We start from the raw sequence: 19,548 nt of genomic DNA, 5'->3' as shown, positions 1-19,548 counted from the left end.
CAGAGTGTAGAAGAAAAAGCTAAAGTGTCCACAACAACTTCAAATGCTAATGCTCAAAAATACCACCAAAAGGCATCAAATACTAGTGAAATGTTGTGTGAGAATGATATAGGAAAACAGAAGCATCCTTCCTGCAGGAAGAAAATTTCCAGGAAATTTTGGAGAAGATTCAGTCCAGTATACATCCAAAGTATCCTTTCATCTTGCAGCCTGCAGTCAAATTGACAGTGGTACTTTCCCAACCTGAGCAAACTTCATAATGAACGGTGAAACTGGCTATTTTCAATCACTGTTTTAGACACTGAGCCAAGATTGACTTTTTTTGTGACATATTCTCATCACTGATATTCACTGTTGATATACTCAGTTGTTAAAAATTTCAAGCCATAAAATTAGTGGACAAATTATTGATCAAATCTATTTAAAATGGTTTCAGTAGTTATCATGTTTCTTAGATCACAGCTATCCAAAGCCAAATCATGTTTATCATTACTTAACCAAATCCTAAGAGATTATGGATGATTTTGGATGATTTAATCAATTATGTAATAATTCAGTTCCAGATTTCTATCTAATGAGTGCTCAGGCTAAATAATCATTGTGCAATAAAACCCAACTTTACAATAAAATTTTCCCAGTACTGACTTTAAATGCTAGACCCATCCTTGAATTAGCAAAAACTAGACTTTCCATATAGGACTATCCACAGAAGTCAATGGCAGATATAAAAAGTGGTGAAGTTTCAAGCATCTAGTTGCACACATCTCAGTCAGTGGTGAGATCAATTTTTTTTTTACTACCGGTTCTGTGGGCGTAGCTTGGTGTGCGTGGCTTGGTGTGCATGGCAGAATCTGCAAAATCTCCATTCCCACCGCATTCCAGGGAAAGGATACTGTAAAATCCCCATTCTCTCCCCACCCCACTAACCTGCTTTTCAGCTGTGTTCTTGTGTGCAGGGCAACAAAAGAAGACCCAGTCGATCAGCTGAGACTCGGTAGGCAGAGAATAGAAGGGGGTAGGGCCAGTCAGAGGTGCTATTTGTCCACTACCAGTTCTCTGAACTACTTAAAATTTCCGCTACTGGTTCTCCAGAACTGGTCAGAACCTGCTGAATACCACCTCTGATTCCAATGTTATGGTAGATATCACTGACATCCTTCCCAGCAGATGTTCCTGCTGGTTTGTATCTTGCCTCAATTGTTTTTGTTGTGACTTACTGCAGAATGGCACTTCCTTGATTAGGGGCTAGCAAAAAGATTGATTCATTCTTCCAGCTTCTTCTCATTCCCAACCCACAACTGAGGCAGTTTAGTCTTTTACAGAGCTTCTAGTTTTAAAGTAATGTTTCCCTCTTATTCTGGCACAATTTGTGTTATGGGCATATTTCGTTATTTGCCACATTTCAATCATTTGTTTTTACTTATTCCAAATTTGTAGTTCTTTTATCCTCTAAAAATCATTTTAATGGTTTCAGATCCCATCTTAACATTACTTTGCTTATAATGACACCTACTGGTCAGAAAAGCTAAAAAGAAATTTCTGTCTCCATAAAGTACGGTCTATCAATTCTTTATTTTGAACTGTTAAATTTTAGAGTAATGATTGTGAAAATCCCATCTTGCTATCCTAAATAACTTATGCTGCATAGAAGATTGGAAAATAATATAAAAATTCTGGCATAAGGAATAGGGCTTGGACAAAATGTATATGAAAATATGAATTTATCAATATCAATGAATGTTCATTTTAATTATACAATACCCTAGTCGATATTTGGCTTTAAATGATAGTTCTAGTAATTAAACAGTACAGGTTTAATATCATTATCCTGAACAACAGTTATTATTGTTTGCATGGTGTTGTTTAACCAGCTAGTCCTGACCTATTCCAGTCTCAGTATCAAGCACCAACAATATTTAACTGGGTCATTAGGGAGGTTTGCAGCCAAGGTGGCAACCACATGGTGTGATCAAAGCATCAAGTATTTTTTATGGCAGTTTGAGTTTGGGGACCATATTCTGTGGACATCCTTGTAGGGAAGCTGGGCTTGTATTGAAAGTTATAATTTCTACTTGCTTTTTTCTTCCCAAGCTAGGCTGGAAAACACACAATGATACACTGCCACACACACATATAGACACAGTGTAGGTATCATGCATGTTTCCCTGATTCCATCTGTTTCTCTATTTTTAATTCTCCTTAAAACAGGACTGTCAAACTCCCGCCCCATGGGCCAGATGCATAACGCGCTGGCCATGCTCATGCCCGGTTTAGTGAAGGGGGAAAAAAGTCCCAATATGTCACGTGACACCACCGTGTCAATGTGAGTTTGACACCCCCTGCCTTAAAACAATGGAACGGCCTGAGAGACATGTTTTTCTACATCTTCTTGGCCTCAGAAAAGATTAACTGAACCATAGGCAGCATTTTTCCTGATGTAGCTTAATGGAGGCCCCATGAATAGACTACAGTATATTTTTGAGAGTTATATCTAATCCTTTTTTGGGTTTGTTGGTTGGCCCACTGATTGTACTCTAAGTTGAAAACTAAATAAACATGTATTTGAGGAGGAGCCTCAAATCAAGCTTAACTATATTTATAGATCTCTATGCTAAAGTAATCTCCATTACATTCTATGGGAACTTTGCAGGAAAATGTAACTAAAATAAAATGCTAACTGTGGTTCAATTAATCTTGTTCTTAATTGTATAATTATATTTAATCCCATTATAATTTCAGATTGGATCTAGTTTCACATATTTTATACAATTGCTAAATTAAGAGCAATTTGAACATTAAAACGATTAGCTATTATTTAAAATAATTGTTAAACACACTGTTAGAAGAAAACTTAATTTATTGTCAGTAAACTTTTTTTTAAAAACTATCTAACATAAGAGCAGAGACCGATGCTGTTTATTTACTCCTTCTTGCCTTGATTCAAAATTACTGTTGACTCCTTAACAATGCTTTTATTAAATTATGTAAATAGCATGAAAATATTAAGATCCATAGTTTTTTTAAAATATGAAACAATGCCATCTCCAAACCATCATTCATAGCCTTACATAAAAATACCCACCAATTAGCATACAGGTTATATAATTCAACAAGCACATTTCAATCCAAACTTCACTTCTGTATGGAGGCAAAACCTCTTGTATCACAGATAAAAATATTTTGCAAAGAAACATGTTGCCATCATTATATTTTTAGTTGTTTGAATTTTTTAAGTGTCTTGCTATTCTTGTTTTCTAGTCTAATTAGTTGAATAATTTCCTATTGAGTTTCTTTACAAAGGAACAATTCCTAGGATGTTTTGAAGATAAATTGATAGAATCCCAGAGTGGAAGATTAAATCATTTAATCTTCTGCCTAATTAGGTCATTTCATTCACAAACCCTAAATTATTTCTACTGAATCCTCTTCACTCACACTTAACATGCTACTCTACAATCAAATAACAGCACGAAGTTCATTCAGACCACAAAATGTAATATTAATATTAACTACAACTCAGAATAAATCTGATTGATTATATCGTATTGCAATCCAATTACATCTTAAATTATTAAGTATACTCTTAATAAAAAGGGAGTGTCTTGTCTCTCTAACATAGTCAAACTGCAAGGAAACTATTATTTAAATAGATGAATCAAATAATTGAACAAAAATATTGTATCACTAAAATAAACTTTTTATCCTGATTGGATATAAGTATTTTAATTCCTGTTCCATGTCTTCTTATCATCTCACTACTTACACATACTTTGCATTTACTGTTATTTTATACAAACCCATAAGTTTTTATTTGGGATTGATATTGTAAGGGCATGATTGTATATTGTAATTGTCAAGAATTGTTATATGGCTATTCTGTTCTATTCTATTCTATTCTATTCTATTCTATTCTATTCTATTCTATTCTATTCTATTCTATTCTCTCTACTCACTCTACTCTACTCTACTCTACTCTATTCTATTCTATTCTATTCTATTTACAAATTTTTCCATCAAAGTTCCTACAATTTTATAGATATATATGCGCAATATTTTAAATGGGTTTTGCATCCATAACAGTGTCAACTAGTATAGCAAATTATCCTTCCTTTAATTTCTTCTTACTTCCCGCCCCCTTAAAGGCTGTGGTGGTCTGAAGTTTCTCAGTATGCAATAGGCATGCTCTCCTTCACCAGTGCACAGGAGGTTGCGAAATTTGGCCAGCTGTGGATGAAAAAGGTACAAAATTCAGAATTAATGCCAAAAATGTACTCTACATGCACATAATTTTCTTCCTGGTGACACATATTAGCATAAACCTGTCCTTTTTTATGAGCAATTAGCTCTAATTGAGCCCCACAAAGACATAACAACTGAACAATAACAAACACAGAGTGAATGATGAATGATGACCTATTATGAAACAGTGCCTACATAGTATTTGTAAATATAAGCTGAATGTATTTAATTTGTACAGTAACATTTTAGCACTTTAAATATGTACAAGCCCCAAGCACACATTTACTATGTCACAATTTTGACAAGCCACCTAAATAAAATGAACCAAAATAGAATACAGGAGCTCTTAATTATACTTGTACCTTAATGGTTAATATTGATTGATTAAATGTGTCAATGCCAACTCTTATAAGTCACATAGATAGATTTTTCTCTATTGCCTGAGCGGTTAATATAGTTAGATTTTAATAAGTGATCCATGTAGACTCCTGATATTAGAATCTAATAAATGGCAAACATTCATGAGATCTCCTTTAAAAAAGAGATTTCAGATGGGAAAGTAAACATACCTGTTCAGAGCAAACACTTATAGGCTCCCTAAGGACGATCCAAATGACACTCTCAAGAAGGGGAGGGACTGTGAGAGACCCAAGGTATGTCCAGTAGTCCAGTGAATGAGGGAGAAGACAAGAAGGATCAAAATTGGTGAACCTGTGCTGGTTACCCTGAAGGAAAGAAGGATAGAAGGAATTAGCAAATGCCCTCTTCATCCTCATTGTGTGGCATATAACTTCCACTGTTGATTCTTCCTTCAATGACAGGCTTCCTGCTTCCAAAAGATACCTTTCTTTCTCCAAGTTTTGCCTCCTTCAGCATAGAGATATTTAGATTCATCCTATGGTTGTTCTTATATAGCCCCATATCATTCTCAAGCACTGGTTGTCCTTTCTCAAACTCTAATGTTTGTAGGACTACCAGATCTGGGCTGCAAATAGATGGACAATACCTACAGGGCAGAACTAGCATTTTCTGTATCCTCTTTACTTCCACTTTTTTGCATGTTTTGCTGCCAAAATCTGGTAGCTTTTAATGCTGCTAAAGGTAGTCCTCATTTAGGACTGCCTTGAACAGCAACTGCTTGCCGTTAATGACAATGATGGAAAAGTAACCATTTTGAGATTTATCACAGCATTTACAATCTTCGCAGGTCTATTAAGCAGTGGAAAGCTGAAGTAAGATCATGACCACAGTTTCAGTTTCACTTTGTTTAATAATAGAGTTGCCAGTCCCAACTGTGGCCGCTAAACAAGGACTACCTGTAAATGGCAAGAGACAGTGTGCTTGTGAGAGGTTTAAAGCACTTCATTTGTATGGAGAACCCTAGAAATTGTTACACAGTATTCTATTAAAGAAGCTGAGGGAAACGGGAAAGAGAACATGCACATTTAGTATTTTGATTCATCATCTATACTTATAGAGATTCTATGTCTTCCACATTACCAGCAGAGGAATCATAATGCTGTGAATCAACAAAAGGTATAGACAGGTCTGCTATCTATTATCTGAAGCAGTTTTTTAATGGTAAAGCTTCTGTTGCAATCCCAATAAGAATATACAGAAGTAGGACCTGATCTGCCTTACCTTCACTTTAATGGTATCCAGTTTGTCTGTGATTTTTTTCAGTTGTGAATTGCATTCACCCATCTGTAAATAGAAATGTAAGATTGTTTCCTCTGGCTGAGAGAAAATGAAGTTTTATTGATTTTAAACTTTATTTACTGGTTTTTATCATAAATTTTTGTCAGCAAAGTGGTTATTTGGAAAGTTTAAAAAGAAAGCAGAAATATATGGAATTAAAGAAATGTATTTTAAAAAATAACCACAGGAAATTCCAATGTTCAAAATGTCAAAATACCTAAGAAAATAAGAGGCTTTATGGAAAGCTATTCTATAATTATGATCCTATTACTGAAGTCAAATTATGAATATGCAATCCTCCTCACACTATCTGATATAAACTTTGCTAATTCCAGGAAGATGTACTTTTGAATAGACTTGCATGGATTGTATGGTAGAAATCTGGAGATATTTTTTTCTTGACATCTTCGTAAAGGCTCTTCTGGAATAATGAGGTGAACGAGGGTGCACATTTCCCGAAAGCAAACTGGATCTGATAAGTTTTTCTTCATTAGAAGTTTGGAAAAAATAGATTTACTCTCCATGTAATATTTCATATATTTGTATGTACTAAAACTAAAACATCACAGATTCTTCAGGGTATTTGTCATAAGAAAAAAAAATTCAAATATGAATACATATATATGGGGATGGGAGTTTCAAATCTTCAAGGTGATCCATTGCCAAATTTTAATCTCTCAACATTTGGAGACAGAAAGTAGTAAAAAAAAGTAGAGTAAATGTAAAATAGGTTTAAATAGGCTTGTTTTTTTCTAAAAGGGGAAAATTCCATCTTCCCCAAATAAAACCAGAAAAAAATTACCCATCCACTTGGGATGACAGAATTCTTGAACTGGAGGGTCTATAATTGATTCCAGCTCCCAAATTGGTGAAACTTATACCCCTAGAAGCCATTATGCCTAGCTTCGAACCACTTTTCAAACCACTAAAGTGTTCCTCGCTCTGTCAGACAAAATTATGTGCTAAACTAGAGGTGTCAAACACAAGGCCCACGGGCCAGATCCGGCCCGCAATGTGGTCAGAATGGGCCCACAGGGCCATCCTGGAAAATGTAAGGGGCCGGCCCACATCACTTCGGCCTGGTCTACTCAATGTGAAGAGGAAACATCGGGCCAGCATGGCTTTGACCTGGTCTACCCAGTGTGAAAAAGAAACATCGAGTCAGTGTGGCTCGGCCCGGTCTACCCAATGCAAAGAAGAAACATGTCAGCAGTTTGGGGAGTGGCATCAAAATGGCCATGCCCACCCATTTGGCCATGCCCACCAAGTCAGCCACACCCCTCTGCCCCCCACCCAAGGTCAACCACAGGCCTGATGCATCCCTCAATGAAATTGAGTTTGACACCCCTGTGCTAAACAATAGTTTGATCTTTTGCTTCCTACATTTGAAATGAAAGAATGTTATTTTATTTCCTTACTTTTAAGAAAACAGCCATGACTGCTAATCCATCAGGTTGCTGAGCAGCTTCAACGAAGCTAGGGTATTTATCTGCATTCCAATGCACCACATGAAGCTGAAAAGGAAGAAAACAAGTACAATTAATCATCACTTTATGAAGTTAGCCAGGAGTCTGTAACACATGATGGATTATTGGGAGCTAAGTCGTTTTTTTTACAAGTAGCCAAAAGCCATCTTGATGCATGTAGTCCTTTGGAAGCTCCACACGCGTTGGTCCAAGCTCTGAAGATCCATTCTAGCCAGTCCTAGTTTGGGGCATGTTTATAAAAATAATAAAGAGTCTGTGGCAGATCCCCATTGCCAGTCCCTCCCACCAGCTGTGTTCCCACCCTCATTTTCCTTTCACAAATCCTCAGATTCACACACACTGGATCAAGAGCTTTAACATCCTTACAGGAGAGCTGCTTTGTAGGTGCGAAGTATTATTATGAATAAAATCTAGAAGTTCTAATGGCTCAGTTTCACTTAATCTGGACTCTTAAGGTGTCAACACACACACTTTAAAAAGCTGGACAATATACTGTGAACATTCTACAAAAAGGAAACCAATGCTTTCAACAGGAAGGGCTTTTATTGTAGATTAATGAAAAATAACAAACAAGGAAGGACACGAGAAAATCCTGAAACACTGTGGGGGAGGCCCATCCCAATGGCCCGTGACTTCTCTTTTAAAGGATGTATGTACTGTATCTTGTCTTACCACCGCTCTTGAACCACAGCTTGTTAAGGCCTGTTTCTTTTATGCATCATCTTCAGCAGTCCTGTATCGCAGCCTGTTGGAAACACCTGGGCCCAGGAGATAGGCTGCCTCAGATTAATAGGACTTTGGATCCACAGAGATCATCTGCCAGAGGAACAGTGTTGTCTTCTGTCTGCAGAGCAGCTCTTTCTTCCAGCATGTGCCAATTTGGCAGAGGTGCGTTCTTGAGTCAAAGAGCCTTTTCTTCCTGGGGCTCAACACCGTACATCTATTCACTGATCTTTTGGGCATGTCTCCAACCATATAATCAGCCTAACACTCTCTCAAATCTAGGGTCTTTTCCCACCCCAAAATCAGTAGGGTTTCTAGTGGGTTCTTGATAATCAGCAGAGGGAAAACTTTTTAAACTGACTAAACATTCTTAAATATTTTCTCCTTCCATTTGGTTTCTTAGATGGAACTTATTTCTTTCCAGCTATATATCTGTTTTCTAAGCACCTCTTATTAATTCGTTACATTCCATCTCACCTGGTTCCTGTGAAAAACATAAGTCTTTAAACACTGCAAATGTCATTTCCCCCAACTGATTTCCCCACCATTAATTTTAGGCATTTTTCTACCTTCCTTTATTTTATCAAGGAAATTATTTCTGTGAATCTTCAGTTCTTGCATTACAGTACTGACAAACATGTACTTCTATTTCAAGCTACTATTCAATTTCAGAAATATATATATTAAAAAAACATCACAGAAAAGTGTCCCTCTTAATGTTAGTTAACTAGAAGCAATTTATACTTTTTGAGGACTTCATGTTGAGAAAAGCAATAATTGGAAATGTTAATGTATTTATTATGGCTTTTCTATTTAGCATTTTTGCAATTCCATTTCAACATGGAAAACACATTAAAATAAATTGGCACAGATTGTAACTAGACTATACTTTTTATCTGAGAGAACTGTTACAGAATTATAAAAACAGAACATTTACAGTGTTTGAATTTGGTTCCACACAGATATATCTCGCTTCATTTCCACCCAGCATGGTCTCAAGTCCATCCAGTACACCAATAAATCAGCCAACAGGGAAATAGTGTTGTTTCCCTTGGTTTTTTTAAACATCAACAGAAAGCATTTTAGTCTGTTTTACTAAGAGTTTTACTCTCTCTGACGCAAATACTGTGAAAAATATAAAAGGGAAAGCTTAGTAACTACAGGTTAGGCATTCTTAGATGCTTAATTGATCTTCATTTGAGATCAGTACATACTTCCCGTGTGCTGAGAAGTGAAGTGAAAAGGAGGAAATCAGAAAACTATTATACCTAATGGAAATATTGGAATTTAAATGCAAAAGACTGAGTCAAGCCCTATTATTTTAGAGCCTCTTTTCATCTTTAGAATGCTAGTTATATTTTCAGTGAACAAGAAAGTTTTACAATAGTAATCCCCAAAGAAAATAATATGCAATATAGATTTGTTTTATTTATTCTTATGTTCACCAATATGAACCCAAAGAGCTGATTAATTCCAGGGCCTCCATGTTTTAGACAACAGTTTTACCATGTCACTAGATGGTGAACATTGGAATATTTTAAAGGAAGATTTGCATCCATAGCAGTTGTGTCTGAGAGAGTCAGAATATTGGGTAACTGCCCATGTTTGTTCACCTGTTTGCCAAAAGTTAATTCCTTTAAAATTTTTAGTGTCCACAGATATGTGGCAAGCCAAGAAAAGAAATCTACAATGGGCTACAGATGAACTGGTAGCATAATAGCTAAAAACATATTATGCAATAGACATAAATGAAAGACAATATGGAAATGTTACTGAGAACACATCAAAAACACTTTCCACAGCAACCAGAAATAATCAAAAACACAAGTTTTAATTAAAGAAAATCCCACTGATGTGCAATTCTAAGCAGATGTAATTGGGAGTAATTCCCATGGAAATCCATGGAATTTACTACCAAGGATAGTAAAGATATGATCAATATACAAGATACAGTAAAAATTTCTCAGCCAGGCTAGTTTTAAATTCCAAAATTTACACATTAGGAACAAATAATTTTCCAACTAAGTAGTAGAATTCATCATATAGCATTACATTTTCCTGCCTGAACTTGATCAACTATAGTAAAACTGACCACTGAAAATTAATAATAATTTTTACTGCTGAAATCACACCAGTCATCTCAGAAAGGACAGCTTTAATTATGCTGCAAAAATAAATCCTGTTGCTTCAGAACGGATCAGAGGAGTACTTTACCTCTGCTGGGAATTTTGCTCCATCCACGGCATGTTCAGAACCAATGTCATCTTGGGCTCCCCAATGGAAGTGGATTTGTCGCAGCCTATAATTTCCAATGAGTGGACCCCCACTTAGTACTGTAAAAAATACCGATAATTCTTAGTGTTAAGCAGAGAGTGGGAAACTTTTAATGTTTAAGCATATTTTCAGACTATTTGAAGGCCAACACAAAAGTGATGTAAAAAACACTGACTGGATCTCTCAATGTTAAATAACTGCTGGGTGTTCCAGCTTAGCACTAGAGGGCTGGCATCTCCCTTGTATGCTTTTTTTTTGTTGTTGTTCTAAACAACTATCCTAAAAATTGCTATTTACAGAGGAAAAAGAAGGCAAGCAAAAAACTCTTGTGACTACAAAGGAAATGTGAACTGTTCCCATGAAATGAGAGCAACATAAAACTAGCTATGCCAAAAATGAGAGAAAGCAGTGTTTGAGAAAGGAATTTAGCCCACTTTGAATAGGGATTTTAGGAAGCTTTCCAACTTTCTGTAACCAATCAGATAAAATCATACTCAAGAAAGATGTGGACAGATCATTTGAATGCAAACATATTTAGACAATTACAATTAACTGAAACTCCCTCAAGTGATAAGGTGAAAGGATCTTCTCTGGAGAATAGCTGCCTTATGATTTAGATACAATTAATTATAGAGCATTAATTCAGACCTAGGTTTGCTAGAAAACAAACCTGATTTATTCTCAGTGTCATCAAATTCCACACTGGTGGAGTGTCCATTATTGAGTATGACTTTAGCAGAGGAAGGATCATATCTGGGACTGAGAGGAAGCAGGTTGGGGTCGTATTTAGTCTCTTCAGTGTGAATATCAATGGGAGATTGCCGGTCTCCATCAGCAATGGGGAAAATTTCCCTCCAGTGAGTAGGTCCTAGAATACATTACAGTAAAAAAAACGTTGTTTACAGAACATCATTTGGTGCAGTCAGACAAACAAATAAATTGTCATGTAGGAAAATGCACAAGAACCTACCTGGATTTTCTTATTTTTCTTTTTTTTAAACAAAAACAAAACACAAAATAATTTAAAAATGGTTGGATTTAAAAGGATGGAATGTATACCACCCAATCATCTCTACACAAATATCTTAATTCTAATGAATTGAATACCCAAGGATGCAGGTTAGAACACTAGAGTTGTTCATTTTCTGCCTACTTCCAGGCATTCTGGTCATTAGGAATGCAGCAAACACCTGAAATTAACACACATGCAATAGATTCAGAGAACATTTACCCATCAGATGATTTAATCGGTCATTCACACAACTATAATGCTTTACTTTGGTTCAGTAACATAGAAAGTGCTTTATTCAGAGACAGAGATTAATAATGGTTCATTGAAGTTTCAAATAAGGTTGAAGAAGATGCTCTGCCTAGTTAGGAAGCCCACATACTGATCTCCAAATTTGACATAGTATGGTCACTTTGAAAAGAGAATACATCATCATCACAAAAGAACTATAATGCAATACAGCAAGATAGAATTGCGGTGATAGACCACAGTATATCACTCAGAAGTATATATGGGAAATGTTAACAACAGTTTAGAAATTGCATTCTCACTAGTACAGACAGTTTATATACATTTTTCAAATGTAGAAGGTGATTTCCTAACTTTGCCATTAGAACTTGTATCGACCACATTTGGTCCCAAAAATACCTGAGTCACTTATTCCAAAACAACCAGGCCTTGGTCTATCAGTCATTATCATATGTGCAAAAGCAGAATTATGAATTATAAACATAGAAGTTTATACAAACTAGAAGTTAAAGTTTAGAAGTACCAAACTTCGCAAATACCAGTCTAGGGCAGAACAGAAAATAAAACCAAAATACTCAGCATATTATCTGCATATACTTGTTATCCTAGTTTAATTGTCCCAGCTTTCTTCAAAAGAAATGAAAGAATTATAAGGTAGTAAAAATGTTAGGCATTTGACGTTATGATAAACAAAACAGCATTATAAAACAATAGTTGTACAATCCTTGGGAAAAGAGATAGCTGTCAGTTACACAATAGGTGCAAAGTATTGGTCAGCTATTGATCGTAACAATATTTTGAGTAACTGGCATTTAAATTAGCTTTACACACTAACCATAATATGAAATGTTACTCAAAAATATACCAAGTGAGTGGCAGCCTTGCTTACTCTGAAGTATCCCACCCAGGCTCATTGGCATTAATGGGAATTCTAGGAAGTGTAATCTCAACACAAATGAAGAGCAATAGGTCATAGAATAGTGTGTTATTCTTTTTCATTTGGGGAAGAATTCTGCATTGGGAAATTCTGCTTCTGTTATTTCTGTTGTCGTCAGAAATGCTTCTAGCCAAACTTGGAATTTGGTGAGATTTACATTACAGTTGTTAGTTGATAGGACATTGGTAACCTATTTTACATGTACTGTGACCTGCATCTGTATAATTACCTCCGTCTTCCCATATATACTTTCTTCCTCTGCCTTATCCTGATTTTAATGCAACACCAATAAGTCACACAAACTTGGAATTTGGTTTAAGTTTAAATCTCCTTCAGCAGGAATGCAAAATCAGCTTGCCATTATACCCTTGGGGGTGGTACCAAAATTTTTGGACCTTTCTCTCTTTTCATTATTAAGAGATAAAATGACTGATTAGGGAATGGATTTCAGCACTTAAAAATCCTAACACCGTCTGCGCCAAATAGAATCTGGTCCTGCCTACTTTGGAGTTAAGTTCTTGAAATGCTGTACAGAGTGTAATCCAATTCTCAAACCAAGAAAAAAAATGTACACTTGTCCTACATATTTTCTTTATTTCCTTGAAATAGCTTGTAACATTTTAAGGAAATGTCTGAAAATCAGTTTTAATTAATCTACTATGTTAAGTGTTCAAAGCAAGATTTCTATTTAAACACAAGATTCCTTCATAGAATTTTAATCACAAGGGATTCTGTTTGGTTTGTCAAGTATTGATAGGGAAGAAAGTATGAACTCCTCAAACCTATGTTTTGTATTTCTTAACACAGAAAACCCAATTCATGCTTAGCATTTTATATTACTCTGGTCTGAGTCTATGAGCAATATCATGCTAAAATTGTTGAAAATTCTTCACCAAGAGCTTAGTAAGATAGATGAGATGGAGAGATTATTGGCTTGCCTAAAGTCCTTTAGTCTAGTAAAATAATATCTCAACCTTCTGTGCTTCTAATTCTGGAGAAAAAAAAATACATTATCACATTCTTTATCACTTCTTGGACACACCACCTGTTTTACGTCAAACATACTTCTGTCCCACTAAGATTATCTTTTGCACTGTTTCATACCATGTAGGCAAAATGAGTCAGCTATATCATTTTTCAATACTCAAAGATCATTTATATCATTTAATATTTATCATTCAGTATCAAAAAAGACATACAAAACCTTACTGAGCTGATTGCTTAAGTAATTTTATGCTTGCATAGGTATACAAATAAGGAATAGACAACCTCTGCTCACCAAATACTTTAAATTTACTAAATCTTAAATGCCACCATGCTGATTTAGAGGGTAATCCTATACAGATTTTATTCAAGAGTAATTTCCATTGTGTTTATTAAAAGTGATAATAGCCTTTTGTGGAATGGTTTATCACAAACTTTTTAATTCAATGAAAGCATGAAGTTATTAATCTAACCAATTAATTACAATGATTATATAAAAATAACTTATTCACAGGAATAAGTTATGAATGGAAAAATTTATACTAGTGATTATTTATATGGGCTAATAATAGAAATAATAGAATACCCAGCCTTCTAATAACTTTTTGAAGTTTTTCCTTATGAAGCAGGTACACAAGGTTCTGGAGGACTATCTTTAACGTTTTGCTTCCTAAACAGACGTCATCCAGCCTGCTGTATCATTGAGATTAGACAACAGCATCCCAAACTGAAGTCTTTCATTATCTGTACTACTGTGGTGTGTACACATCCAGTAAGACATGGAACATTTAAAAAAGTCTTCCTAAATCTGTTACTAAATCCTGTCTATCACAGGCAGCAAAAGAGTATAGAAAATCAGAGTTGTTCTAAACTCATCAACAAAAACACCCAGAAAGTTAGAACCCCTCCAAAAACATTTATTTGCATTGGAAAAATCAAAGAGGTCTTTACAGAAGGAGCATTTATGGGTGATAACAATACATTAATATCAGAATATTTAACAATATTTAATAACTGTTTCATTTATTCCTTCCATATTGTTCAAAATCACTTTCAGGTTTCAACAGCTCCAACTGCACCATGTTTTTATTTGCTTTGCTTATAACATAGAAGTAACTAAAAAGCAACACTGATGATAATATGCATTTCTCTTTTGAAATCCAACATGAGCAGAATTCACATGTGACATTTAAGAACTGGAGCCGAACTAAAATGAATTTTTAAGTATCTCTGTGAACTCAGTCTAATACTTCCCCTGCCCTGATATTAATTTTAGTGTAGTAGGTTCAGAGAGTATAGAGAAACATAGAAGTGCAAACCATGAGCCTTGAGATTTTATCCAAAGATAATTAATACAACTCTCTAATGAAGAATATTTATTCTTAACATTACATATAGAAAAAAAGAATCAAAATATGAGAGAACAATAAACTGCCTTATCTCACTTAGCATATCTGAAATGTTCCAAACCACTCATGAGAATAATATGATGCTGTTTCTTTCTTTTATTAGGAACAATAAAATAGGGGCAATTTTAAAAATCAAGATCTTTCTATAACACTGGAACAATTTAAGATAACTTGTGAATTATTCTCTCCTCAGATCTCTGGAGATCACTGGTGAACATTATTTTTTCCTCCAAAATTATGGCTAAATAGAAAAGAATTAGATAATTGAGTATGAAAAATAATTTGTTATGCAATATCCTTTTAAAATACATTTTTACATTTTGTTCTCACTTTGCAGGTTCAAATTTGCTCTGTTAATCTCCTGCTCGAGCAGAGGGTTGGACTAGAAGCCGTCCCAGGACCCTTCCAAGTCTATTATATTATATTCATCATGATGAAGAAATTTCATTTAATCACTAAAGATACCCAGACTCAGAGAAAATGTACTCTAACTCACAAAAAAGTAATGCACCTATACCTCTACAAAACTTTTAGAAATTTGGCTTCCAAAGGACTATAATAGAGGGAGGGAGAAAGAGGCAGAGAGACAGAGAAAGAGAGGGAGGGAGGGAGGGAGAGAAAGAGGGAGAGAAAGGGAGAGAGAGAGAAAGGGAGGAAAGAAAAAAGAAAGAAAGAAAGAAAGAAAGAAAGAAAGAAAGAAAGAAAGAAAGTTCCTTCCGCGGTTTTTTGGAAGAAAACCCCGTCCCATTGGAAAACAGGCGTGCTCCCAAGGAAACGCGTGAAATGTAAGAGGGAGAGGTCGCACGTCTAGTGGAAGTGGCTCGAAGGCACAACGGCCTAGGAAGGAAGCCCGTCTACCTTCTCCCATCCTAACAAAAGTATGCATGTGAAGAGGGTGGTCAGGGTGGTGACCGTAGCAACACCTCCAGCAGGAGCAGAGCTGGCCCTTGGCACAGTCACCCGACAGCCCACCTCCTGCACCTAATTCCCCCAGAGAGCCACTAGCTCTCCTCCTCACCGTTGTCTTCCTCGTATCCCCAGTGCAACATGACTTTAGTCTGCTTAACTGGATGGAGGCGTTGCAGAGAGGCGAATACCCGTCTCGGTGTCAAAAGGGGTGCAGACCGGCGGCGGCGGCAGGAGGAGGAGGAGGAGTATGATTCTTCCCGGGGCGAGAAGCTTGCGCCCAGCAGAGCCCCGCGACGCCCTTTTATCTCCCTCGTGCCAGCCGCTCCTGCGACGCCGCCTTTGGCCTCCAGGTGGGCCAGTCAGCGAGCGGCCCCCATTCGGGCAACGTCACTTGGGAAGGAGTTACGCGGCTCGGGAAAGGCGACACGGCTTACAGGGGTGGTGCATTCAGGCTTTTCAGACGCGCTCTTTTCCAAAAACGAGGGTGTTTGTGTGTGGGATTCCTTTACATGGTCTTTTTTATTATTTATATATCAAATTTAGATACCGGCCCATCACCCACCGAGCGAGTGAGCTCTTGCATCGCAGCATCTAAAACAACTGCGTGTTGAGGAAAAAGTGTGGTGCGACCTTCGGAATTAGATAGGATTGTGCCCTGGAGAAAGGAGCTCCCAGGGATGCTTGTGAAAGTACCTAAAAGAAAAACAGAAGTGATTGAAGGGTTGTTTTTCTTTTCTGGAAAACCCCAAGAAATCAATACAGGTAGTCCTCCACTTACAATGGTTCGTTTAGTGACCATTTGTAGTTAAACAGCACAGAAAAAAGTGACTTATGGCCAATTTTTCATACTTATGACAGGGATGAAATTCAATTTTTTTCCCTACCAGCTCTGTGGGCATGGCTTGGTATAATAGTAAGAGCAACGAGGAGCAACCAGGGGTGATTTTTTTTTTACTGATTCAAACCGTCCCTACCGTCTCTCCCGAGGTGGGCCGAGGTGGTTGAATTTCACCCCTGGCTTATGACCATTGCAGTATCCCCGTGGTCAAGTGATTTACAATTGGATGCTTGAAAACCATATTTATGATGGTTGCAGTGTTTTGGGTCATGTGATCATCTTTTGCAGTCTTCTGACAAGCAAAGACAACATGGAAGCCAGATTCACTTAACAATCATGTTTAACAATCACAATTCAACAACTGCTGTGATTCAGTTAACAAATGTGGCAAGAAAAGTTGTAAAATGGAGCAAAATTCACTAAACTAATTTCACACTTAGCAACCTAAATTCTGGAATCAATCAATTTTGGGACTACCTATACTTACAGACCTGCTTTCCCCACATTGGGCTTCTCCATCTTTGTTAGACTACAATAGACTATAACTCCCATCACCTTGACCAACTAGGAATAAGGGAGATTTCTTAACAAAGGGAAACCACCAGGTTGGGGAAGGCAAGGCATCAGATCAAAGTATGGCACTGAAGGGGAAGCAGGAATTTGGACAGTCTAAAAGTTGGACAGTTTTCTCCTCTTTCCTCACAAATGTCACTGTCTACATTTGTCTACATTTCATCTCTGTAGCTGGCAAGAACTCCCAACTGATGCATAATTATATCAGTATCCCATGACTGGCTTTATAGAATTCAACACAGGCAGGGATTCCATGTTAAGTAGTGCACCCAGTTTGGTCGAGAGGAGGTAAACCATGATGTAGAACACCTTCACTCTCCTTCCCCAACTTTTCTTCTACTGCCTCTACTCTTCCTACTTGTGGCAGCTGTCAGTTCTAGCTAGGAACAAATTATAGGCCTTATTTTAAAAGGACTTTTATAGCAGATTTATTTTTGCCAAGAGTTTACGGTATATTTGTCACCTGCAGTTGAGATAATTTTTTCTGCTTCTAGAAATCAGTTTTTACACAAAAGCTGATGTTGACAATATTTATTTCATCTCCTTTGCAATAGGTGCACTATTACCCCTATTGATTTTTTTCTGTTTTGAAAATGAGAACATTGATTAAATTATATGTCTGATGTAGCTTGTGGACAATGTTTGCAGTTAGTTTGTTAGGTTGTGTAATATCCATGTGCATATATAATAAGGTAGTATATAATAACAACATTGCAGGTAGCTTTATATTTGCCTATCTGGATTAAGAAAGATATGTTATCATGCATACATCTTATATATGGTTCTACAATCTACGTGACGGTTTGGCCCCAATTCTGTTTGGAAATATGGTTATGTATGAACTGCAATCATTTTCCAGGTTGAATGTGATTTACAAAGATCATCCTGTCAACTTTTAATTTCTATTACAAATGGGTTTCCCCCCCCTGCAATCTATCTAGTTCAGACAAAACTGTTACACAACAAGTGATTAGCAGCTCTTGCAGATCGAACAGCTTGCATTGTGTATGCATAAGATGAACACAGTGAACCAGAGGTTTATTGCTGGCTGTTGTTTTATCTCCCCCACAGTTCCAAGACAGCTAGAGAGATATAATTGTTAAGAATACAGATAGAAAAGCATCAAAAGGGACATACGAGAATGATAAGATAATGTGCAAAACATTGGCCAGGGAGATAAGACTGACTAGTATGCTCCCTTTCATTTTAATATTCCAACTGGCGCTACAATAGGAAACCGGGGTTGATCAAACGATCTTGAAATACCAGGATTGCTTATTTCAATGTTAAATCTTAATGCAGTTTCTTTAATTTTGGCATTGTGTAATACATGATTTCACTCATTATGGTTTTATACTTTGTACTACCGTTATCAGACCATAGCTCAACATGTCTCTAAAACCCTCGCTTAGTGTGTGTAGTGTATGAATCTTACCAGTACAGATAGTCCTTGACTTATGGCCATAATCAAGCCCAACATTTCTGTTGTTAAGTGAGACATTTGTTAAGTTTTGCCCCATTTTACAACCTTTCCTGCATCAGTTGTTAAGTGAATGACTGCAGCTAATAAGTTAGTAATCTGGTTGTTAAGTGAATCTGGCTTCTCCATTGCCTTTGCTTGTCAGAAGATTGCAAAAGGGGATCATATGACCTTCGGACACAGCAACGGTCATAAGTATGAACCAATTGCCAAGCATGTGAATTTTGATCACATGATCATGGGGAGGCTGCAATGGTCGCAACTTTGAAAAATGGTCATAAGTCACTTTTTTCAGTGCTGTTGCAACTTTGAACAGTCACTAAACGAAGTGTTGTAAGTCGAGGACTATCTGTATTGTGCAACACTATTTAATATATGCAAAGTAAAACATCTAAAACACCCCTGATCTTCTTGTATTTCTCAATTTTAAAATCAGGAGGAGTCTGATAACACCTTTTCAGATTAACAAATTGTATGAGAAGTCATAAGCTTTTGTGAGCCATAGGTCACTTCATCAGATGCAATGTCGTGACAAGACTGATGTGGTGTGGGATTTAAATTGGGATAAGTTGAGGAGGAGGAGAAGGAGGCAGAAGGTAGAGTGGTTATGCAGGCACAAGTTGTACATAAAACAAATTAATTGTCATTATGAAACGTATTATGTATGTTGATAATTCTTTTTGCTTGTTTGTGTAGGAAAACCCAACTTAGCTTTATTTCAAATGCTTCGGCATATATA

The 19,548-nt window shown here is 36.5% G+C and overlaps 1 protein-coding gene and 1 long non-coding RNA gene across 6 annotated transcripts; one reads left to right on the top strand and one right to left on the bottom strand.

The window, feature by feature from the left end:
* Window positions 1-2,839: 2,839 nt before the first annotated feature.
* LOC113428672 (carbonic anhydrase 13-like) lies at window positions 2,840-16,245 on the bottom strand. Of its 5 annotated transcripts, none has more exons than XM_087961967.1 (8): window positions 16,028-16,245; window positions 11,092-11,289; window positions 10,362-10,480; window positions 7,356-7,451; window positions 5,881-5,943; window positions 4,809-4,964; window positions 3,950-4,224; window positions 2,840-3,896 (listed from the first exon to the last, which is right to left on the bottom strand). In XM_087961967.1, exons 1-7 carry the CDS (start codon window positions 16,056-16,058, stop codon window positions 4,111-4,113), a joined length of 777 nt encoding a protein of 258 aa, XP_087818093.1. In that variant the 5' UTR covers window positions 16,059-16,245; the 3' UTR covers window positions 2,840-3,896; window positions 3,950-4,110. The 5 variants fall into 5 exon arrangements, with proteins under 5 accessions (XP_087818093.1, XP_087818094.1, XP_087818095.1 ...); XM_087961968.1 differs by having other exon boundaries at window positions 2,840-3,881; XM_087961969.1 differs by having other exon boundaries at window positions 2,840-3,876.
* Window positions 16,127-16,757, top strand: LOC148131513 (uncharacterized). Its single transcript, XR_015748973.1, has 2 exons — window positions 16,127-16,268; window positions 16,462-16,757. It is a non-coding gene; the product is annotated as an uncharacterized LOC148131513 (long non-coding RNA).
* Window positions 16,758-19,548: the final 2,791 nt, after the last annotated feature.

This window comes from Notechis scutatus, chromosome 3 (genome assembly GCF_049901735.1).
Source record: "Notechis scutatus isolate UNSWTSFEM ecotype Mainland chromosome 3, rNotScu1.2, whole genome shotgun sequence".
Classification (NCBI taxonomy): domain Eukaryota; kingdom Metazoa; phylum Chordata; class Lepidosauria; order Squamata; family Elapidae; genus Notechis; species Notechis scutatus.
Note: the sequence above shows the minus strand (reverse complement) of the source record. Positions and strands in the feature narration are given on the sequence as shown.